This window comes from Palaemon carinicauda, chromosome 17 (assembly GCF_036898095.1).
Source record: "Palaemon carinicauda isolate YSFRI2023 chromosome 17, ASM3689809v2, whole genome shotgun sequence".
Lineage (NCBI taxonomy): Eukaryota > Metazoa > Arthropoda > Malacostraca > Decapoda > Palaemonidae > Palaemon > Palaemon carinicauda.
This window is the reverse complement of record NC_090741.1, coordinates 31822300-31847774: the sequence shown is the minus strand read 5'-3', so window position 1 is coordinate 31847774 and position 25475 is coordinate 31822300. Positions and strand designations below refer to the sequence as shown.

The 25475-nt window shown below is 42.6% G+C and overlaps 1 protein-coding gene across 1 annotated transcript in view; it reads left to right on the top strand.

The window, feature by feature from the left end:
• Nucleotides 1–25475, top strand: part of okr (DNA repair and recombination protein RAD54-like okr) — a 127321-nt gene that overhangs the window by 34726 nt on the left and 67120 nt on the right. Inside the window, exons 5-7 of the mRNA XM_068390821.1 lie at nt 3124–3193; nt 3381–3575; nt 3786–4004. Of these exons, the coding sequence (XP_068246922.1) occupies nt 3124–3193; nt 3381–3575; nt 3786–4004 (484 nt within the window). The remainder of the gene's footprint in view (nt 1–3123; nt 3194–3380; nt 3576–3785; nt 4005–25475) is intronic.

Sequence of the window (25475 nt, the reverse complement as noted above, 5' to 3'; positions counted from 1 at the left end):
ATACTTTCCCAATGAAAGGAGGTCCAACCCAAACATAAGAACAAAGTCATCAAAGCACAGGCTGACTGATTGAGTTGAGTCCTACAAGACATTGAGCAATCTCTTCATGGTTTTGTCAGGGCAACAGTACAGTACCAAACACAGTCTTAGGAAGAGATTGGTACCAGGCACCGGAGATTACGTTCCTGCTACCAGCACTAGATCTCAAACAAAACCGAGCACTGCAGTCAGGACATTTGAAGCCCCCAGCATCCCTCTCCTACTTGAGGTCATTCCCAAGATGCTTCATTGACTCCATCACCTCTGTCCATCGTTTCAGCGATTGCAGTGCCAACAACTGGGATCTGATTTAGTCTCAGGGACGGGGCCACTTCATTCTTGGAGCCGGAGTATGCTGCCATGGAAAATTCTTCCAGTATTAGCCGAGCAGTTTCCTGTTAAAGCTTTTTTTGGGGGTAGTCATATATTTCGCCTCGTCCCGCAGCTCAACATTCCTGGACAGGCAAAAGACAACGACCAATCTGACATTGCAGCCAGCAACAATGAAGGATGCATTCCAACACCAGTGGGATGGACTAGTAGCTCCTAGATATCTTTATGTGAAGTAGTACCAAGACACTCCCAATGGCCAAACTTTGAGCATCAACCTCACATCAGAAAATTTCACAATGCAGTGCACTGTCTATCTCTTCACGGTTGGAGGTTATCCAGCATCTCCTCCGGTTGAGAGTTTTTTCAAGACCGACTGCGAAGCAGTTAACAGGTTACCTCCGCAAGTCCTCCGCAGTGGTCTATCAAACAAGGTGATCCATCTTTTGCAATCCATGTCATGGTAAGGGTATTGTTCCACTTAAAGTCACTATTCCATTATTAGACTTTTTGGTACAGTATTTCTAGAGGGAGAATTTTCTCTCAGTCACAGTGATAAAAGTTTATCACTCAGCCTTAAGCCAGGCCTTCAAACTGAAGGAAATAGACATTTCCTTTTTGTTGGAACTTATAAAGAGCTTTGAGCAGTCTTGCCCACCCAGAGAACTAAAACCCCCATCTTGGTGTGTGATTAAGGTTCTAAGATCCTTGAAGATGGCACCTTACAAACCTCTTTATCAAGCATAAGATCAGGACTTCACCTTGAAAACGGTCTTCCTTCTGGCATTAGCCTCATCAAAGTGAGCTGCCTGGCTTATCTTATCTTGTTTACATTCCAAGGGATGGAAAGATCTGTGCTTTGTCTTTGGTTCTAGAGTTTGTGACAAAAACCCAAAATCCATCCATTATTAACAACATATTTGATTCCTTTTCAGTTTCAGCTATCAGAGAAATAACTAATGATCCAGACAATCTGTTATTATTTCCTGTAAGATCATTCAGACATTACCTTAGCCGAACTGCTCCATTTCTTCCTAGTGTCCCTAACCTATTTTTGACTTCAGGTCACAACAAAAAGAGAGTGACAAAGAATACCGTTGCCTTTTGGTTACGAGAAGTTATTCTTGAAGCCTCCTTGTCCTTGGGGGAAGCACTGCAGGGGTCCTCTCTTAGAGCTCATGCTATTTCTGCAACCCTAGGTTCTGCAAAAACCACTCGGTAGTGCAAGTTCATAGTGCTAGGGTCTGGAAGAGACAGAGTACCTTTACCACACATTGCCTTAAGGATTGTTCATACAGATCACTTGACACTTTTTGGAGGGTTCCAGTATTTGCTTCTCAACAAATCATTCAAATTTTTTTGCTTTTTTTTTTCAGGATGATAACTTGGATCACATAAATATGTTGAACATAAGTGAATATGAAAGTAGAATGAATTAGCTCTTTTCTTTTCTTATGGACATCCCTCACTTGGGAGTATCCTCATTGAAGAAACACTTATACAGGTAAGAGACCCCATTTTTTTCTTGTGACATTTAATTTAAAACAAATGTTTTTTTAGATATTAAGATAAACCTATTCTTTGCTAATGTCATGTAATCCAGTCTTTGTAAGAATATTGACTTTCACTGCTTGGGACTAGCTTCTAGACCTTGCCTCTCTTACAAGCTGGTCTTAGAGTGTCACCCTTTCCTTTATCTGGATTAAGGGTTAGACAGATGCACCCCTGGTATAGGGAACTTACTCTCACCTAAGGAACACTCCCATATAAATGACGAGGGTTTGTATTCTCATTGGAACAAGCTACAAATATTTAAGATAATTTATATTTTTCCTACCTGTACAAACTAGTCATTTATTTTAACGTTCCGCCTCATCCACCCTGCGAGTCTTGACCATGAGATAAGTGGAGCTGTCTCGCTGACTCAGATGCTCTTTCCCAATGTGGGTGAGATACTTGGTAACCATACAATGTTACCAGAATTCCACAACTACTTAATTCTGGTTATAACTAAATGAATTAGGAGTAAACCAATATAAATGGCGAGGGTTTGTATAGCTAGTAGAATTAGAAATCTTGAAAATTTCAAGGTTTTTGTAACCATACAAACCTGAGACCTTTCAAGTTACACTGCATGCCTCAACCAGCCTGCAATGCCTAAGTTATAGGTCAAAGTGAAGGTTGCGCTAGCTTTTAGGTGAGGGGGCCTACTCACCATCAGAAAGCCAGAGGTGTTAACCTCGTTAAAAAGCTTAACGGTTATTTATAGCTTCGCTGAAGTCCTAGTAAATATCTGAGGTTTGTATGGTTAAGAAAAATATAAATTGATTTAAATAATTTGTGACTTTTAACCTTGTACTTCTTAATTCTAATCCAGATTTCTTTCTTCCCTCTTGTTATCCAACCTCATACCTTTTACTTTATAGTGCAACAGTATTTAATACTTAGAAGCATTGTATAAGGCAGCCAAAGCATTGATTTTTCTGACAGTAACAATAACCTCTTTATTCCTGAGTGTTTTTACATCCAGGCATGCACAAAAGGTTTCTTTGCTTCAGTTCCTGCAGCTCTAGGAGGCAGTATGACAGTTATAGTCAGTAAGGGTGCCTCACATAGTAACAGTTAATCTTCTGCAAAAATTTCTTTTTATTATTAATAAATGTTCTATGCTAAACCCACATTGTTTAGCATAACTAAATGAGTTTTTAATGTTATGTATTGTATACATTTTTAAGTGGGTTTATTTAATTGCAGAGATACATTACCAGTAGCAGTTGTTGTCGACCCGTTGCTTTCAAAGATATTGCGTCCTCATCAGCGTGAGGTAAGCGTCAGTATTGAAAGCATATTATGTAATTAATAATCATATGATAGATATGTATTCATGACTACTGTGTTTGATAGCCGCCGCCTATATGAAAGTATTTTTCTTTTGTAGAATAAGAAATCATAAACAATTTGAAGGTCATTTTTTTTTTTACTAATCACATTGGGTTGTTTCTAATTTTCAGGGTGTAAAGTTTATGTATGACTGTGTCACTGGAAATCAGATCGAGAATAACTTTGGCTGCATCATGGCAGATGAAATGGGTCTAGGAAAGACCCTACAGTGCATTACGCTGATGTGGACTCTACTGAGGCAGGGACCTAATTGTAAACCTATCATTGAAAAAGTCATTGTGGTTTCTCCGTCCAGTTTAGTCAAGGTACTGTATGTTGTTTAGTATTTTGGATGACACCATATAATATTGTTTGAGTAAGCTTAATTTCAGGTTATCAATATAGGCAAGAAATTGTAAAACATTTCATTGAAGTTTTTTATATATTGTTCTCCAGAGAAAACCAAAGGTATGAACATATGCATTTCTTATAAAGAAGATATACATGATGACTGCAACTGCTGTTTTCCTTTGCAGAATTGGTATAATGAAATCAACAAGTGGCTGAAAGGGGCACTGAACTGTTTGACCATTGATTCTGGCACTAAAGCAGAGATTGACAGAAATTTGAGTGGCTTCTTGATGACAAGTGGAAGACGAGCTGTCGACCAAGTTTTGATAATTTCATATGAAACATTCCGCTTGCATGCTCATGTTTTACATAAAAATGAAGTTGGCCTCGTTATTTGTGATGAGGTAAGCACTGTGTAAAGCTTTTGCTTCAAAAGATAGAGACTGTTAAACATAATGATTATCATTTATCATCAATTATTATTATTATTATTATATTGATTATTATTATTATTATTATTATTATTATTATTATTATTATTGCTAATGGCTCTAAGAGGGAAAAATAACCTGGTGAGGAAAGGAAACAAGGAAATAAATTAACTAAAAGAGAAGTAATGAACAATTAGAAGGAAATATTTTAAGAACCGTAAAAACATTAAAGAAGATCTTTCAAATATAAACGATAAAAACTTTAGGTGAGAAAGGTTTGACACTTGTTTCCTATGTAAAAAATGGTGGTGATTCCTAAAAACAGTCTCATTGACGGCTCTCAAGACAAAATGATAGTTTTTACCTTTTTTTGTGTAATTTTTTGAATTTTATAAAGTCAATGACCGCGGAGGTAGCAGCAGTAGGGGATTCAGCATTGTGAAGCTTCATCTGTGGTGGATAATGTGGGAGGGTGGGCTGTGCCACCTTAGCAGTACCAGCCTAACTCAGTTTTTCCCTTGTCAGGCTGGGAGGAACATAGGAGACGTCCCCTTTTTTGTTTCATTTGTTTGATGTCGGCTACCCCCCAAAATTGGGGGAAGTGCCTTGGCATATGTATGTAATTATATTTTGTTACACTGTACAGGTATAAAACCTAAAATTTTATAGCTAGGGACATTTAAAAGTTATCACCTTGTACAGTAGTATATTTAGGAAAAAAGCAAATTTTTATCAATTTTTTTCAGGAATCTAATCCAGTTTAGTGCACATGAAATATTATTAAAAGCCGATGGCACCTTTAATGATGCATCAAAATCTTCCCAAAAGTAGAATACCATATTTCCATTTTCCTTCATCGGTAAGGAAGTAACTGAGGCATTTGTGTAAAGTCAAGTTCGACTACTGTACTGCAATAAATAAGTGAATGAGATAAAGTTAGATACATCTCACAGCTCTTACTATTATTATAGAACTTTTTATGGTGTAATTATGGGAACTTTGTAACACTCATGATGTAATGCAATTCATTTCTTTCTTTTTATGAAATTATAGTAGCAACCCTTTGCCGGAAGTCGTTTTGAGACACTGGCAGTGTTAGCATTATGGCTTGTTTAGCTGAGGGTTTTATTATCTGTCAGGGGTTCTTCTCTCAGTAACCATATTGCCCAATGCTTCTGTCAATTCAATAGTCATACATCTATCAATGGCAAAGTTATAAAACTAGTTTCTAGTAACTCTACATACTAAGATTACTTTCCTAGTTATCTAACTCAACATCAAAAATACATTCATCAGTCATCATAATACTCTTCTCCCTCATCTACATCTAGGTTACATGGTATCAGAAATTACAGTTAGAATCTGACTACAAGTAAACCATATGGGTTGGAATATCCCATTTTCTCCCTTCCAATTATGACCTGTAGGACAAAAATCTTGTACTAGATCCCTCATGTGGGCATGTTTCCAGATGTATGCCATGTAATTGCAAAGCAAATTTAAGCATTAACAAATTTTCTCAAGGTGGAAGCATGCCTGCATCAATTCCGTTAGATTTTCTCTGAAGGACTGTCTTAATTTGCTGGTTTGTACTTTTACAGGAAAATTTTGAGCCTCGCTTCATTCCCAGATGATGATGTTCCCTGACCATAAATTGAGCAAACATATTTTTCAATAGACTATTTTCAATATTAAACTTAGCCGGTGATTATATAAGCTGCAACTCTGTTGCTCGACAGAAAACTCTACGTTAAAAATCCGCCAGCGATCGCTATACAGGTAGGGGGTGTACATTAACAGCGCCATCTGTCGGGCAGGTACTCAGTACTCAATGTAAACACAGAACTCAATTTTCTCTCTGTCGGGCTACCGGCAAGACCTACTAATTCGCTGTGCTAACTGGATTTGTTTTCACAACTATTGGTGAAGTACACTATTCTAGTTTTGAGCTTTCGCTATGCAGGTGTTTTATCTTCATCTCAAAACTTGAACTCGTTTTGGATAGATTTAATTATGGTGACAAAGATAGTATGGACTTTCTTTCACTTTTAAATGGCCGACCCTTCCCTTAGACGGAAGTATGTTTAGGCTTTTAGTAATTATATCACGTTATAGATTTTCCTCTATATATTTTATATCTCTCCGCCTTTATTAGGCCTCTTCGATTAACTTTCCATTTATTATAAACATATAAAATAATTTTAATGTTTTGTTTATATAGACCTTTCCTGAGAGTAGGCGGTCCTAACTTGGAAACCGAAGTTAATCAACGTTGAGCCCTTTATATCGTAATTAGCTTTTAAAGAGCTAAGGATTTAAAACTTTGTAAATGTAATATTTTATGAAAGATTTTCTTTGATAGTCTTCGTACTGTTTTCAAAGATGAACTAACGTTTAGTTTTTTATGCTATGCAGTTGTTGACGTTCAGGACGTTCAACATGCGCTCTATCGTTACGATAGAGAGAGAGTGTATCACGGTTTCACTTTGCAGTAAGAGTAAATCGATTCTGACGTTTTGTTCATTCTTTCTTAGCTTAAATGTTTTAAATTCTAATTTAAAGGAACTTTTTATTTGAAAATCCTTTCAGTTTTTTCCTTTAGTCAATTAACATGTTTTTTTTTGACGATATATAATTGGGCTCTTCTCTTAGGTGCGAAATCAAGAGAGAAAGAGAGAGAGAGATAGAGACGGAGGGAGAGAGAGGAGAGTAAACGTTCCGTTCAAGCGGGTAATGTTGTTCTCGTGTTACTCTCGTCCCTAGTCTCTGTACGGGGAGGAAGAATAAAACGTTTTTAGGTTTTTATTCTCGTCCCCAGGCTATGTGCGGTGAGAGATTGAAAACGAAGTTATATGAACTAGTGTTTAGTCTCTTTCCCAGCCACTGTTTTTTCTTTTTATCTTAAATATGTTTTCTGTTTTTTGCTGGTATTATGAGCTTGCATTATACGACTAATTTCGCAATTACTACCTTTTAATAAAGGGTAGAATTGCGTGTTTCAGGTAGAAATAAGTGCAAAACAGAAAATCGAAGTGATAAAGTGATATACGCAAAGTGTTACAGTGTTGCGTCCGAGGCGCAAAGTGTTACAGTGTTGCGTCCGAGGGTTCGTCTGTTCGTGCCTGTCGTCCTCCCAGTCCGGGACCTCTTGCAAGCTCCCAAGCCCAGGGGAGAAGCAATGTCGTACGACCAAAGGGTTCGAGAGGCTTTAATCAGCGAACAGACGTTCCCTCCGTGGTTTCGGGCGTATCTACCCAAGATCGCCCCACCCACACAAAGACGAGAGAGCCCATTTATTCCTCGTCTGCGGAAGAGGTTTCTCGTAAGAAACCATGGACCAAGGTCTCGCGGCCTCTTAAGCGCAAGTCGGTCCCTTCCACGCAAGTCCAACGGCCCAGCTGTAGCCACTGGGTCAGTTCGGACTCGCTGCAGTCTTCCGACGACTGATCACCTCCTAAGAGAGGCAAAGCGGTACCGCATCAGGCAGTCACACCGTCTGTTGCCGCACCTGCTCCTGTAGACCCTAGTGGTCTTTGCTGCAGACCATGCAGTCTCAGTTAACGTCATTGATGCAGGACTTTCGTGCGGAGAAGGTTGACGCTGCACCAACCTCTAGCCTACAACCAACCACGGTTGTGCGTCCTGTGGACGCTGAGGCGACCTTCTGCCGCACTCCAGCTGAGAGAGTCCCGCCACCCATGCGTTCCAGTGTACCCTGCCAGCCGCATGTTGACGTTCAGCGACGCACGGAACCTTCCGTTGACGTTCGCGAGGTACAACAACAGTCTAAGTTGTTTTGTTTTGACGCGGTGCGTCAACCTCCGCATTCTAGAGTTGTTTTGACTGCTCAGTCTAGGCAGTCAAAGCAGTCTCGAGTGGACGCTGTACGTCCTCACGCACCTGTTGTGGTTGACAGTTCAGTTGTTGACAGTTCACAGACTGTCAAGCAGTTACATGACGTTGCGTTCTGGTCCGCTACTAATGCACCAGTGAGAGACTCAGCTTTTATCGGACAAGGTTCCTGTAGATGAGGAAGTTGCTGTTCTCCCTCCTACTGATATTCCCTTGAGGACTCTGTCAGATGGAGAGGAGCCTTAAGCTGCTTAGCCTCCTATGGACTTTAATTAAATCATGATGATTTTTTAAGGATCTTCGTCCGGATCTTGTCCCTGCTGCTCCTCGTTCGCCTAAACGTCAGAACTTACACTAGGCCTAGCTACTTCGAAGCCGTTGTTTTTAAGCTAGTGCTCTCTCGCTCTCCTAGAGAGCGTTACGTTGGCTAGGCGACTGGTTTTTTCACCAGGAGGAGTTTGGGGGATACAGCCTTTGCTTTCCCTTCTTTTAAACTGGTTTATAGAGCGAGAGTCTGATATGACACGAGAGAAGTTCTCGGCTTGGGAGTTCATGCCTCTGCCCAGATAGACTTCTCAATTCTGGTAGACTCTCCCTGGCGCCTAGCCAGGAGACGCTCCAAGTTGTTTACAGGTCAACTTCTCAGCTGTTGTCGAGCCTTTGAAGTTTTGCTGTACTATTATGTCACGCATAACAAGGCTTTCAGGGATGGTAAACGGTTCCGCCTCAGTCGCTAACCCCGTCTGTTGCCACACCTGCTCCCGTAGACCCTAAATGGGTTTTGCTGCAAGACATGCAGTCCAAGCTTGCGTCCTTGATAGAGGACATAAATGCGGAGAAGAACCTTCTGGCCAACAACCTTCCAACCGGTCGGTTGTGCGCCCTGTTGACGCTGAGGTAACCTACTCGCGTCTGCCAGTTGAGGTGGTTCCTCCACCGATGCATGCGACCCAGTGTGGGTTGCCAGCCGCACGTTGACGTTAAGCGACGCTTGGAGGTGGTTGTTGACGTTCAGGACGTTCAACAACCAGCAGAGGTGACTTGTTGTGACGCAGTGCGTCAACCTCAGCAACCCGGTAGGGTGTTGACTGCACAACCCAGACGGTCTAGACAGTTTCGGGTTGACGCTGTACTTCCTCGCGCTCCCATGGTTGTTGACAGTTCACAGACTGTGCAGCAGTTCCATGATATTGCGTCCGGCTCCGTCACGCATCCACCAGTGCGACCGGATTCAGCGAGTCAGACGTTGCCCACTCCGTTGCCGTTTCCTCATCAGTTTCGGATGAGGAACCCTCTGATGAGGACGTTGCTGAACAAGACGATCAGCCCCCAGCCCTGCTATCCATCCAGAAGATGCTGAAGAAGGAACGCTGCTCAGTCAGGCTGTGGATGAGTCTAGTAGGGACGCTGTCATCCGTGGATCAATTTGTGTCACTAGGAAGACTACACCTCCGTCCTCTTCTATACCATCTAGCTTTTCACTGGAAAAAGGACAAGACGCTAGAAGCGGTCTCGATCCCGGTTTCCGAAAAGATAAAGTCTTGTCTGACTTGGTGAAAGGACTATATCAACCTAAGAGAGGGTCTTCCCCTGACTGTTCAGACTCCCAACCACGTTCTCTTCTCGGACGCATCGGACGTAGGCTGGGGTACGACATTAGACGGTCGGGAATGCTCGGGATTATGGAACTCGAGTCAAAGGACAATGCATTTCAACTGCAAGGAGCTACTGGCAGTACGTCTGGCCTGGAAAGCTTCAGGTCTCTCCTTCAAGGCAAAGTGGTGGAGGTGAACTCGGACAACACCACGGCTTTGGCGTACATCTCCAAGCAAGGAGGGACCTACTCTCTGACGTTGTACGAGATCGCAAGGGACCTCCTCACCTGGTCAAAAGGTCTAGACATATCACTAGTAACGAGGTTCATCCAAGGCAACTTGAATGTCATGGCAGATTGTCTCAGTCGGAAGGGACAAATAATTCCAACAGAATGGACCCTCCACAAGGATGTATGCAAGAGACTTTGGGCCACCTGGGGCCAGCCAACCATAGATCTCTTCGCAACCTCGATGACCAAGAGGCTCCCAATATTTTGCTCACCAATCCCGGACCCAGCACCAGTTCATATAGATGCCTTTCTCCTAGATTGGTCACATCTAGATCTATATGCATTCCCTCCGTTCAAGATTGTCAACAAGGTACTGCAGAAGTTCGCCTCTCACGAAGGGACAAGGTTGACGCTAGTTGCTTCCCTCTGGCCCGCGAGAGAATGGTCCACAGAGGTACTTCGATGGCTAGTAGACGTTCCCAGAACACTTCCCCTAAGGGTGGACCTTCTACGTCAGCCACACGTAAAGAAGGTACACCAAGGCCTCCACGCTCTTCGTCTGACTGCCTTCAGACTATCGAAAGACTCTCGAGAGCTAGAGGCTTTTCGAAGGAGGCAGCCAGAGCGATTGCTAGAGCAAGGAGAACATCCACCCTTAGAGTCTACCAATCGAAGTGGGAAATCTTCCGAAACTGGTGCAAGTCAGTATCCGTATCCTCGACCAGTACCTCTGTAACTCAAATAGCTGACTTCCTCTTATATCTGAGGAAAGAACGATCTCTTTCAGCTCCCTCTATCAAGGGTTACAGAAGCATGTTGGCATCAGTCTTCCGTCACAGAGGCTTAGATCTTTCCAACAATAAAGATCTACAGGACCTCCTTAAGTCTTTTGAGACCACGAAGGAGCGTCGTTTGGTTACACCTGGTTGGAATTTAGACGTGGTACTAAGATTCCTTATGTCAGACAGGTTCGAACCGCTACAATCGGCCTCCCTGAAAGATCTCACCTTAAAGACTCTTTTCCTGGTATGCTTAGCCACAGCTAAAAGAGTCAGTGAGATTCATGCCTTCAGCAAGAACATCGGATTCTCATCCAAAACGGCTACATGTTCTACAACTTGGTTTTCTTGCCAAAACGAGCTGCCTTCTCGGCCTTGGCCAATATCGTTCGATATTCCAAACTTATCGTATGGTTGGAAATGAACTAGAAAGAGTCTTATGCCCTGTAAGAGCTCTTAAGTTCTATTTAAAACGAACTAAACCTTTACGAGGCCCGTCTGAAGCTTTACGGTGTTCAGTTAAGAAACCATCTTTGCCTATGTCAAAGAATGCTTTTTCCTATTTTATCAGACTGTTAATACGAGAAGCTCATTCCCATCTGAATGAGGAAGACCAAGCTTTGCTGAAGGTAAGGACACACGAAGTTAGAGCTGTCGCAACTTCCGTGGCCTTTAAACAAAATAGATCTCTGCAAAGTATAATCGACGCAACCTATTGGAAAAGCAAGTCAGTGTTCGCGTCTTTTTATCTTAAGAATGTCCAGTCTCTTTACGAGAACTGCTACACTCTGGGACCATTCGTAGCAACGAGTGTAGTAGTGGGTGAGGGCTCAACCACTACAATTCCCTAATTCCATAACCTTTTTATTCTTTCTCTTGAAATGTTTTATTATTGTTTTTGGGTTGTCCGGAAGGCTAAGAAGCCTTTCGCATCCTACTTGATTTGGCGGGTGGTCAAAGTCATTTCTTGAAAAGCGCCTAGATTAGAGGTTTTGATGAGGTCCTGTTGTATGGGTTGCAACCCTTGATACTTCAGCTCCTAGGGGTCGCTCAGCATCCTAAGAGGATCGCGAGGCTCCGTAAGGAAGACGTACTTAAAAAGGCAGAGTAATTGTTCAAGTCGACTTCCTTACCAGGTACTTATTTATTTTATGTTTGTTATTTTGAATAACTGCTAAAATGAAATAAAAAATCCTTAGCTCATAATAATGTAAACAATTATTGCTGGTCTCTACCCACCCCCCTGGGTGTGAATCAGCTTATATAATCACCGGCTAAGTTTAATATTGAAAAATGTTATTTTTATAATAAAATAAATTTTTGAATATACTTACCCGGTGATTATATATTAAAGGACCCTCCCTTCCTCCCCAATAGAGACCCAGTGGACCGAGGAGAAAATTGAGTTCTGTGTTTACATTGAGTACTGAGTACCTTCCCGACAGATGGCGCTGTTAATGTACACCCCCTACCTGTATAGCGATCGCTGGCGGATTTTTAACGTAGAGTTTTCTGTCGAGCAACAGAGTTGCAGCTTATATAATCACCGGGTAAGTATATTCAAAAATTTATTTTATTATAAAAATAACATTTTTCATCAATAAATAGTTTTCTCCCCAAATTTTCTTTTCAGCTCTCTTAAAAGGATTGATATTTCCCTTCCCCATTTGAAGCTGACCATAGAGAGAATTCTTTTTCTTATGAGGGTCACTCTACATCCCCAAAGCTTTATGGCTTCAGAGTTAAACAACTGCTAAATAGCCTGGATCTTTCTAGGTGCGGGGTACTACCTTTTAGTCTATCAGTCACCCCTCCCTGGAAACTTCCAGAGATCTCTTTCTGTAATCATTTCACTTGTTCCAAAGGTAACATGATAAATAAGGAAATGTGGTCTGCCTTTTTAGAATATGCAGAACAACATGGATCGTGGATTTGGGGTGTACAATTTTTGTTGTAGTTGTAAAATGTGTGATCCCTTTAACATCCTTTATCTTTACAGCAGAGCTGTATGATATCCTGACTGCTGTTGAAAAAATAGGAGTAATGGAAGAGGATAATTTTACTATTTTTAGTGATGCAAAAAGTGTGTTGCAAGCACTGACAGTTTTTAATCAAACCAAACCTTTAATTTTTAAAATTTTAGAATGTATATTTGTTGCACTGCAGGTAAAGAAGTTAAGTTTTGCTGGGTCCCGGCTCGTGTGGGTGTGCCGGGAAATGAAGAGGCAGACAAATTAGCAAAACAAGCAGCAGACAAATTACTGGAAGATACCTTCTTCCATGTAATTACTCTTTGCCTCTTATCAGAAACTGTCTTGTTATTATTTGACAACGTTAATCGAATTCTAGTGATCAAAATAAGATGAAGGACGTAACGAATGCTATACCTCCATGGAAGTATGGTAATATGCCAAGAAGGTGGGAGACTGCCCTTTGTCACCTTAGAATTGGACAAATATGCTGGACTCATGAGTTCCTGTTGACTGGTAGGTGTCAGCCATTTTGTGATGACTGCTTGGTTCCTGTGACTGTTAGACATTTACTTGTTGAATGGCCTAGTCTTGTGGATATCAGAGAACGATTCCCCTCTGAAGCTTGTAATGAGGATGGCAGGTACATCCTCAATGAAATTCTTGGAGGAGACATTCTATTTGATGCCAGTGGCATTTCCAAGTTCATATTGGAAGCTGACCTTACTCATTTTTAAATGGTATATGAAATTTTAAATAATTTATTAGTTATTTATTATTTTTTATCTTCAATTAATTATTCGTTATTAATCATACTCCCATCGGTTTCAATGACCATTGATGTTATGATGCCAGATAATCAACAATCATTTATTCATTCATTCATTCATTCCCCCTCCCTAGGAAAGCAGCAGTATAATGACAGCCTGTTAGAGCATGATATCCTAGTAATGCTTTACACATTACTGGACTGAGAGGCTTTGCTAAGTCTGTAATATGAACATATCTCCTTGTATTGTCCCTTGAATGTTGTAGATCCTTCCATGTTTTTAGCTTGAAATAGATTACATGTAAGAGGAGGATAATCGTTACATCAGTGTCTGTTGCTTGATCAACAACATTTATTCCAGGGGAAGCTTCTGATATCATCCTAAGATGGTACATCAGCATTGTATCTGCCTCAACAAGTGAGCAACTGTATTCTAATATTACAATACTTTTGACATTCCCTGTCTCTTTAGCTGTGTATTGAATACACTGATTGTCATGTGTAAACATAAAGGGATTTTGACAAAGGAAAAATCTATTTCTGGGGAGAGACCTGTGACGCCCAGTGAAAAGTCCTTCTTTTCTAATATAAATCTTCCAAATATACTAGAGAAAGATAAAAGCATGGAATGCAGAGGTTACAACCCTCGCGCGAGCACCTTGTTGGTGTCGTATATCTAACAAGGGCGTGTGTAAACCACTATTCACAGGCTGTCTTTCATTTAGATAATCCCTTCATCAAAGGGGAGGGCCGTGACAGGCCCTAGAGAATACAGTTGTGCTACCCTACCGACACCTACTACTCGCACTCTCCAGGTCATCCTTCTGTTTTGGACTTGCCCGCTAAGTCGTTTTTATTTTGTTAGGTGTGTTTCGAAAGTGATTGTCGTTAATTCAACATGACTGACGTTGCTACTTCACCTTTACCAATGTTAAATACCATAGTTTGTTTTGACAGTTTTTTCAGTACCGGGCATTTGTTCTCGTTCCAGTAATGTGGATTTTAATTTTGGAAGAGGCTTGGCGGTCCTCGGTATCGGCAGCCATTTTGGTTTTGTTCGATTCGGTAGTTTTTCAAGTTAATATTGCCCTTCTGGTACTCTGTCATCTAGGTTATATCACTTACGTTTTATGACCAATATTATTATCATTATTTATTATTGTTTTTTACTATGGTATTTATTTGCTAGCAAGTCCAATCACAGATCGACCCAGAAATAGTTGTTTGTTTTATGACAGCTGTATAATTTGCAGGTTTCTATTCTTCCTTGAATAACTTAAGTGTATATTTAGAATTTGGTTATTTTGAGACTAATCTAAAATCCTTAGTATGTTATTGATCTGCACTTGTGATATGAAATGATCCATCAGTTGCTCCTCTTGTCAGTTGTGTGGCATTCTTAATGCTTTTTACATAGTTATCACATACAAGATGTATTTCATCTGCCTGTTTATTGCAAATGATCTTCAAAACTACCTCTGAAACTTTCCCAAAATTTTAGGTAAACTTATGGCCAATGATTGTATTATAAGCGTTGCATCATAAATGAATATGTTGACCTCCAATGGTTGTGAATGTATCATTAGTCTTTCTATGTGCTTGGAAAGTTTGTATTTAGGTGTCTTCTTTGCTGTTCCTGAAATGTTTACTATAGAGAGAGAGAAATTGGGGTTAAAAGGAAAGCTAACACCTTTTCAAGCTCACTATTTATAGTGCCGGGAAGATAAAGTAACCTGCCCATCAGATCTCATGTGGTCTTTAGCTCAATTATCTTGTCTTTACCTTTTGTTTTGGCATTGATACATGAAGTGATAAAGTTATTTACTTTCCTCTTCTGCAATCGCCTTTCAAATCTATAAGGATCTTGTGAATAATCATTGACAAATTCATCTCTCCATTTTTTTCCAAAAATGGAAACATTTATCCTATCATTCTTTACTTTGCTTTTCTGCCATCAGCTATACACTAAAGATTATTGTTATTGAGTAGAAACTCAGAAAAAGGATTCATATTAGTGTCAGTCATTTCCAAAATGTTCTCCTGATTTTTGTTTCAGGACTTGGATTTGTGTTCTTCGTTACTGCTACTTTTCAAATAGTTCCAACGATGGTACACCTTTAACTGTCCATCTTTTGGTTGCACCATGACTTTGATGGAAAGATATTATTTTAGTTTACCCCGACGCTGCATCTGCATGTATTGTACTTGCTAGTGTGCGATCAATTGGTTGGGAAGCAAAGGAATTAGATGACAAGCACCTTCTTCAAGTTTTTATCTTAGACCTGGATGGCTTGTATCTAAGTTCAGAAGTTTGAAATGATACAAGCACAGGTGACGAGCATAGTTATTTTAACTTGTAGAAAAGAAAATGTCAATCATTCTCCCAAGCATGACAATGAAAAGTTCAGTATCATTTGTTTGTACAGCTCTACTAAATAAAAGGTAGATATCAATCATGTCAATGTGGTTTCTTCTGAACTGTGCATTGATTTCATGCCTATCAGCTTTTGTTTCCTCACTAAAAGTTTCATAGATCCTCTTAAAGGATTTGTAATCTTCACTGTCCTTTAAGATTCCATTTTTTCGGGAGAAGGTGAGACCTGGACAGCCTGTACACTTTTCACCAAGTGCTCATAGCTGTCATTTTGCTTTTTAAGATACAAAAACCACTCAATGTGTTTGATTTGCATCGCAATGGCCAAAAGCACATAGTTTCTTCTTCTTTGTAGTGCTTACCGGACAAAAGGCATTAAGAGAACCTTTAGTAAGGGCACCACTTTCCATTAAGTTATGGGCAGTGCTTGAAGCATCTATGAGGTATCCAATTGCTGACAGATATCAAAACATGATATGAAATACTCCTAAATAAACGAAAATCTTGTCATACTTGGGCTTCATTGTGTCCTGTAATTGACAGGCTGTCTTAGCTATAGGTAAGTCATATGTTGTTGCAATGCACTCTAACTTGCACTCTTTAGCAAGAGCAACATTCGTCTTCAATGTTTTATTAACTACATCATTTTGTGTTGTTGGGTGGCTCCAATATTTACCTTGTTTTCTGTGGCGGCAAGATATCTTCGCTTATTGTGGAGTTCCACCCAGACCACATTGGTAGTTGCTCATTTGTATAACTTGGTATTGTCCAAGCAACATATCTGGTAATGCAAGTTTTGAAGTTTGCAGGAATATCCATGGTTAAAATATCAAATAAAAATCTTGACATCTTAAGCTTTTCCTACTACAGTAGTTCTAGTTCTGTATTTGGTATGTCAAGACTTCTCTTACTTTTCCCTCCAAGAAATGATGATGATTTTGTATTTTGCGCCGATTCTTCTCCCATCGTTAATGGTGCAGCTGAGAAGTCATTTTGGATCACGATGCCCTGAGATTCATGATACATTGATTCCTCGTAGCTGTCCCATGTAGAATTTGTACGTAGTCCCTTATTTAGTTGTAAGCCATCAGAAAGAACTTGTTTCCTCTCAATGATATGTTCAGCAATTTGAGTCTTATATTCTTCTGCTTTATGATATCCTATAGAGGGGCCAAAATGATTAATGACCTCTTGAAACTTTCTGGAACCAGCAATACTTTTCAATCTCATTTCAAGTATTATGTGCTTTGATTGCTTCTCTTTACCTTCAGTAGCTTTATAGATATCATCTGCCAATGCTTCTACATATCTTTCAGTCGTCTCAGTCGTCTCATCTTTAGAACCAGTATATAATCCTGTACACCTTCAATAGTTCACATGGTATATTCATAGATTACCCTTTGAGAATATCTGCCAATCTCATTGAGTTTGGCTGAATGTTATTATCATGGACTTTGTGAATCTTTGCCCTTGTCAATAAAATAACATTCTTTAGTTCATTGTTTATGGTGTCCTTAGCAAAAGATATGTAAGTGTCTTGTTTTATGCTTTTCTGATTAATAAGTTTATTTCCATAATGTTCCTTGATTTTATTCAACAAATGATGTAGCTTTAAACTAATTTGCTCATAACTTTCTCCTCTAAGAAATATGACATGGGTTTCATTCATGTCCTTTAGTTTTTTCTTTCTTAGGTTTTCTTCAGAAATAGTTCAGAATAAACATTTATAAAAAGAAAAAAATTAAAGCATTTTTCTTTTAAGAACATCATTGGTGAAACATCATTTGTTTACACTAATACAGTATCTGGTTCTGCATGCATTAATGTACATGTTTCTTTCGCTACAAAATCAATGTGCTCATATTCACATTGGAAGGAACTGTCTCCTTGTTGCCTGGAAGCATTTATCATTTTGTCTTTAGCCTATTTAGTTTTACAAGAAGATAAGGATTTAAAAACCACTTGAAATGCTTGCGGGTTTGTCCTTTGCAAAATATGCACATTTTCTCCAGCACTTCTCTGCGAGTTGATCTCATAAAGAGTTCCCTCCTCTCTCTTAGATCTTGCTTTTAACAAAATTGTTACTTTGGAAGTAATCTTTATGGGCCATTATATATGGTAAGCTGTAAGTTTGCTATACCAACTACTGTGAAAGTCCTAAGAAGGTACTGGCTCAGAACTAAAATCAATGGACGTACAAATAAGGGATTTTGACGAAGGAAAAATCTATTTCTGGGCGAGGAACCTGTGTCGCCCAGTGAAATGCTCCTTAAAGCACCATTTCAAAGGTATAAATACTGCTAAATATACTAGAGAAAAAAGTTGCATGGAATGCTAGGAATATATCCAGCTCGCTCACTCCTAAAGGGTGTCGGTATTAAAACTGGGGCGAGTGATACCACTACCACAGATCCCTTTCCAATTAAACTTCTCCCTCCTCAAAATCCCCCGTTACTACGAGGTGTCGTTCACTACAGCTGCTTGCTTAAGCAATATCAGTAGCAGTTCTCCGCATCTGCTCTGTGACTGTAATTACTCTACCCCGAACGTGTTCTTTATCGCCTTTTACGTGCAAAATGAATTGCAATGATACTTTCAAATCGTCCATCTACAAGAAAAATAAATAATATATATGCATGCAAACGTGAGGTACATTATGCTCGTTTTTTACAGTACTGTAGGGCTATGGAATTAGAACTATGTATAAAACCTAAAATAACTTTCTTACGTATAAGTGAAATGAAATGGGGTACTATGTCATCCTTTTGAATTCTTTAAGAAAGTTTTTGATGTATAATTGAAAATGCCAACAGCCATCAATAATCCTTCATGAGTACTAAATTGCACCAAGTTTCTAAAGAATTATGATTTTCTTACAATAAATAGGATAACCTTTAAATGTCTCTAGTTGTTAAATTATAATTTTCAATATTAATCTTACCCGATGATCATGTAGCTGTCAACTCCGTTGCCCGACAAAAATCTACGGTCGGGATACGCCAGCGATCGCTTATACAGGTGGGGGTGTACTCACCAGCGCCATCTGTGGTCAGGTACTCCAGTACTTCTTGTCAACAAGACCTCAATTTTTCCTCTGTCGTGCCGCCGGCAAGACCTACATGGATACGCTGTTGATTTTGGAGTCTTTTGTTCACGGTTTTGGTGAAGTATTTGCTCTAAAATTTAGCCTTCGCTGTACAGGAAGCTTTTCCCTTAGCTTAGATAGCTTTTGGAATTAATTTGATTTATTGGTTAACGATCTTTGCTTTACTTTGGAATTCCCCCTTGACTGTTCCCTAAATTCAAGATGTCCGACCACTCTCAAGCTCCTAAATATAGGCGATGTAGTGTTAGGACTTGTAATAGGCGTCTTCCGAAGGCCTCTGTTGATCCTCACACCCTTTGTTCCGATTGTAGGGGAAAATCCTGTCAATTGGAAGATCGATGTGGGGAATGTGCTGGGCTTTCGGAATTCGAATTTAATGAATTCCTCAAATATACAACTAGGTTAGAGAAGGAGAGAGTTAGGAGGAGTTCTTCTCGCTCTTTGGTTTATTCCTCTCCCCATGTCCCTCAACCTTTTCCTTCCCCTGTGGTGGTGACCCCCGAACCTGCTACGAGTGCTCAGCCTGATATGACGGATATGTTGCGTGCCATTCAGGCTCTTGGTGATAAGGTGGAGTCGTTAGTTAGTGACCACAATCTTCTCTTGGCAGATGTCAAGGAGCTTAAAGTGAAGAGTGCAGTGGGAAGTGTTAGTGCCAGTGCTGTGCATAGTGTCAGTGTCAGTGTTGCGCATGAGGATACTTCTGTGCGTGCCAGTCGTCCTCCCAGTCCGGGACCTCTTGCAAGCTCCCAAGCCCAGGGGAGAAGCAACGTCGAAGGGCAAAAGGGTTCGGCAGGCCTTGATCGGCGCACAGTTGTATCCTCAGTGGTTGCGGGCGTATCTGATAGAGATCGTCACTTCCACTCCCAGACGAATGAGCCCTTAAATTCCTCGTCTGCGGAAGAGGTTTCCAGGAGGAAACGGTGGACCCAGGTCTCACGACCTATCAAACGTAAGGTCCCTTCCGAGCTAGTCCAACGGCCCAGGTGTAGCCACTGGGCCAGTTCGGACTCGCCGCAGTCATCTGATGACTGCACACCTCCCAAGAGAGGTAGAGTGGTGCCTCAACAGGCCTCTGCTCCAACCACTGTGGACCCCAAGTGGTCAATGCTGCAGACTATGCAGTCTCAGCTTGCGGCTTTGATGCAGGAGTATCAGGCAGAGAAGGTTAGCACCCCTCCTCCTGCGAGCGCTCCTCCACCTTTACGCAGTCCTCCCTGTCAGATGCAGCCGCATCGGGAGTTGCCAGGTTCCAGCACTATGCGGCAACCTCCTCAACCCATGAGGGAGGAGCCTCATGCTTTGCGACAACCTCCTCAACCCCTGAGGCAGGAGCCTCAGGCTATGCGGCAACCTCCTCCACCCTTGAGGCAGGAGCCTCATGCTATGCAGCAACCTCCTCAACCCTTGAGGCAGGAGCCTCATGCTATGAGGCATCCTCCTCAACCCATGCAGCACGAGCCTCATACCATGCAGCAGCCGCATTCTATGCAGCATGAGCCTCATCCCATGCAGCTTGAGCCGCATGCCATGCAGCATGAGCCTCATGCCTTACAACCCGTTCTGCAGGATTCAGCCATTCAGCCTGCCACTCTGCCTTTACCTCTCGCTACTCAACTCTCAGGCGATGAGGTTTCTGAGGATGAAGCTGCCCATCTGGATGATCCTCCATCTGAGGTGGAAGGACACAAGTCTTCGCCTCCTTCCTTAGACTTTCGCAAGGTCCTGGCTCTGTTCAGAGAGTTGTACCCTGAACACTTCGTGTCTGCAACCCCTCGTTCTCCTCCCTCCGAGTTTTCTCTGGGCATGCAGTCTACTTCGCCTGCCTACACCAAGCTTGTCCTCGCCAGATCATCAAGGAGAGCTTTGAGGGTTTTGGGGGATTGGTTGCAGTCCAAGCAGCAACTGGGAAGGACCTCTTTTGTGTTTCCTCCTCCTAAGCTTGCTTCTAAGTCGGGCGTCTGGTATGCCACGGGAGAGGAACCTGGCTTGGGGGTTCCTGCCTCTGCCCAGGCCGACTTCTCAAGTTTGGTTGACTCTCCCCGCAGGTCGGCTATGAGACGCTCGAAGGTCTGCTGGTCCTTTTCAGATCTGGACCACTTGATGAAGGGAGTCTTTCGCGCCTTCGAAATTTTTAACTTCCTCGATTGGAGTCTAGGAGCCTTAAGCAGGAAGACTGCTCCTTCTGACAAAGACGCGGCCATGCTGATCATGTCCAGTATGGACAAAGCAATTCGCGATGGTTCTGGCGAACTTGCGGCTATTTTTGTCTCAGGAGTCCTCAAGAAAAGGGAACATCTATGCACCTACTTATTGACTGGTATCACCCCTTGCCAGAGGTCAGAGTTACTGTTTGCTCCTCTCTCCAAGTTCCTGTTTCCGGAGGAGTTAATCAAGGGGATGGCTGCGGCTCTTATCCAGAAGGATACACATGACCTCATGGCTTCTTCAGCACGTAAGGCGAAAACCTTACCTTCCGTGCCTAGATCTTACCGCACCCCTGTTGCTGATACACCTGCTACTAGGTTCATTCCGCCCTTTCGTGGTAGAGCCTCCAGTAGAGGAAGTACCCGTGCAGACAGTCAACGGGGCAAGTCAAAGAAGGGTGCCAAGTCCACGAAAAACAAGCTTTGACTTCCTTCCTCTCCAGACAGCTGTAGGAGCCAGACTCAAGACCTTCTGGCAAGCCTGGGAGAGCAGAGGTGCAGACGCTCAGTCTGTCAAGTGGCTAAGGGAGGGATACATAATTCCGTTCTGCCGCAATCCCCCTCTGACCACTTCTCCCATCAACCTCTCTCCCAACTACAAGGAGAAGGACAAGAGGCTAGCGTTACAACAAGAGGTGTCGCTCCTGCTACAGAAGGAGGCAGTGGTGATAGTTCGGGACCATCAATCCCCGGGCTTTTACAACCGTCTCTTCCTGGTGGCCAAGAAGACAGGAGGTTGGAGACCGGTGCTGGACGTCAGTACGCTCAATGCTTATGTCACCAAGCAGACGTTCACAATGGAGACGACGAAGTCGGTCCTAGCAGCGGTCAGGCAGGAGGACTGGATGGTCTCGTTAGATCTGAAAGATGCCTACTTTCACGTTCCCATCCATCCAGACTCCCAACCTTTTCTGAGATTCGTCTTTGGAGAGGTTGTGTACCAGTTCCAAGCCCTGTGCTTTGGCCTGACCACGGCACCTCTTGTGTTTACGCGACTGATGAGGAATATTGCGAAATTCCTTCACTTGGCAGACATCAGAGCCTCCCTTTATTTAGACGACTGGCTTTTAAGAGCTCCCACAAGTCGTCGCTGTCTGGAGAGTCTCAGATGGACTATGGATCTGACCAAGGAACTGGGCCTCCTGGTCAATTTAGAGAAGTCCCAGCTCGTTCCTTCCCAGTCCATCGTTTACCTGGGTATGGAGATTCAGAGTCGAGCTTTTCGGGCTTTTCCGTCGGCCCCAAGAATCAACCAAGCCCTGGAGTGCATCCTGAGCATGCTGAGGAGGAACCGATGCTCGGTGAGGCAGTGGATGAGTCTAACAGGGACTCTTTCATCGCTAGCCCTGTTCATCGAGTTAGGGAGACTCCACCTCCGCCCCCTTCAGTACCATCTGGCAGCTCACTGGAACAAGGATATGACGCTCGAGACGGTCTCAATTCCTGTTTCCAAAGAGATGAGGGCTACTCTAACGTGGTGGAAGAACAGCATTCTTCTCAAGGAAGGTCTTTCGTTAGCTGTTCAGACCCCCGACCATCATCTCTTCTCGGACGCATCAGACTCGGGCTGGGGCGCGACATTGGACGGACAGGAATGCTCAGGGATATGGAATCAGGAACAGAAAACGCTTCATATCAATTGCAAGGAGTTGTTGGCGGTTCATCTGGCCTTAATGAACTTTCAAGTCCCTCCAGCTAAACAAGGTGGTGGAGGTGAACTCCGACAACACCACAGCCTTGGCGTACATCTCCAAGCAGGGAGGGACTCATTCGAGGAAGCTGTTCGAGATCGCAAGGGACCTCCTCATTTGGTCAAAAAGTCGAAAGCTCACGCTGGCAACGAGGTTCATTCAGGGCGATATGAATGTCATGGCAGATCGCCTCAGCCGGAAGGGTCAAGTCATCCCCACAGAGTGGACCCTTCACAAGAACGTTTGCAACAGATTTTGGGCCCTGTGGGGTCAGCCAACACTAGATCTGTTCGCTACCTCGATGACCAAGAGGCTCCCATTGTACTGTTCCCCGATTCCAGACCCGGCAGCAGTTCACATGGATGCCTTTCTGCTGGATTGGTCCCATCTCGACCTGTATGCATTCCCGCCGTTCAAGATCATCAACAGGGTTCTTCAGAAGTTCGTCTCTCACAAAGGGACACGGCTGACGTTGGTTGCTCCCCTCTGGCCCGCAAGAGAATGGTTCACAGAGGTACTGCAATGGCTGGTCGACGTTCCCAGGACTCTCCCTCTAAGAGTGGACCTTCTGCGTCAACCTCACGTCAAGAAGGTACACCCAAGCCTCCACGCTCTTCGTCTGACTGCCTTCAGACTATCGAAAGACTCTCAAGAGCTAGAGGCTTTTCGAAGGAGGCAGCCAGAGCGATTGCCAGAGCAAGGAGGATATCCACTCGCAGAGTCTATCAATCTAAGTGGGAAGTCTTCCGAAGCTGGTGCAGGGCCAATGCAGTTTCCTCTACCAGTACCACTGTAACCCAAATTGCTGACTTCCTGTTACATCTAAGGAACGTTAGATCCCTATCAGCTCCTACGATCAAGGGTTATAGAAGTATGTTGGCAGCGGTTTTCCGCCACAGAGGCTTGGATCTTTCCTCCAACAAAGATCTGCAGGACATCCTTAGGTCTTTTGAGACCTCTAAGGAACGTCGGTTGTCCACTCCAGGCTGGAATCTAGACGTGGTCCTAAGGTTCCTGATGTCATCTAGATTTGAACCGCTACAATCAGCCTCTTTCAAGGACCTCACATTAAAAACTCTTTTCCTAGTATGCCTAGCAACAGCTAAGAGAGTAAGTGAGATCCACGCCTTCAGCAGGAACATAGGTTTCACATCGGAAACGGCTACATGTTCCTTGCAGTTCGGTTTTTTGGCTAAAAACGAGCTTCCTTCACGTCCTTGGCCTAAATCGTTCGAGATCCCTAGCCTATCTAACTTGGTGGGTAACGAGCTGGAGAGAGTACTTTGCCCAGTCAGAGCTCTTAGGTACTATCTGAAAAGGTCAAAGCCTTTACGAGGACAATCAGAAGCCTTATGGTGTGCTGTTAAGAAGCCTTCGCTACCAATGTCTAAGAACGCAGTTTCTTACTACATCAGGCTTCTGATTAGAGAAGCTCATTCTCATATGAAGGAAGAAGACCTTGCTTTACTGAAGGTAAGGACACATGAAGTGAGAGCTGTGGCTACTTCAGTGGCCTTCAAACAGAACCGTTCTCTGCAGAGTGTTATGGATGCAACCTATTGGAGAAGCAAGTCAGTGTTCGCATCATTCTATCTCAAAGATGTCCAGTCTCTTTACGAGAACTGCTACACCCTGGGACCATTCGTAGCAGCGAGTGCAGTAGTAGGTGAGGGCTCAGCCACTACATTCCCATAATCCCATAACCTTTTTTTAACCTTTCTCTTGATTGCTTTTATTGTTGTTTTTGGGTTGTACGGTCGGCTAAGAAGCCTTCCGCATCCTGGTTGATTTGGCGGGTGGTCAATTCTTTCTTGAGAAGCGCCTAGTTTTCAATATTAAACTTACCCGATAATCATGTAGCTGTCAACTCCGTTGCCCGACAGAATTCTACGGAAGGGATACGCCAGCGATCACTATACTAGAAGGGGGTGTACTCACCAGCGCCACCTGTGGCCAGGTACTGCAGTACTTCTTGTTGACACCACCTCAATTTTTCCTCTGTCGTGCTTCCGGCAAGACCTATATGGATACGCTTATAATTTTGGAGTCTTGTTCACGGTTTTTGGTGAAGTATTGCTCTAAGATTTCAGCTTTCGCTATACTGGAAACTTGTCTATTAGCTTAGATAGCTTTTATATTGATTTGATTAATGGTTAACGATCTTTTGCTTTAAATTGGAATCCCCCTTGACTGTTCTTTGATTCAAGATGTCCGACCTTTCTCAAGCCCCTCCCCAAAGACGATGTAGGACTTGTATTAGGCGTATTCCGAAGGCCTCGGTTGATCCTCACACCGTTTGTTCCGACTGTAGGGGAAAATCCTGTCAGTTGGAAGATCGATGTGAGGAATGCGCCGGACTTTCGGAACTTGATTTTGTTCGATTCCTAAAGTATACCACTAAGTTAGAGAGAGAGAGAGTTAGGAGGAGTTCGGCTCGCTCTTCGCTTTATTCCTCACCCCATGATCCTCAACCTTTTCCTCCCCCTGTAGTGGCTACCCCCGAACCTACTTTTTGTGCTCAGCCTGATATGTCTGATGTTTTACGTGCCATTCAGGCAGTTTCTTACTACATCAGGCTTCTGATTAGAGAAGCTCATTCTCATATGAAGGAAGAAGACCTTGCTTTACTGAAGGTAAGGACACATGAAGTGAGAGCTGTGGCTACTTCAGTGGCCTTCAAACAGAACCGTTCTCTGCAGAGTGTTATGGATGCAACCTATTGGAGAAGCAAGTCAGTGTTCGCATCATTCTATCTCAAAGATGTCCAGTCTCTTTACGAGAACTGCTACACCCTGGGACCATTCGTAGCAGCGAGTGCAGTAGTAGGTGAGGGCTCAGCCACTACATTCCCATAATCCCATAACCTTTTTT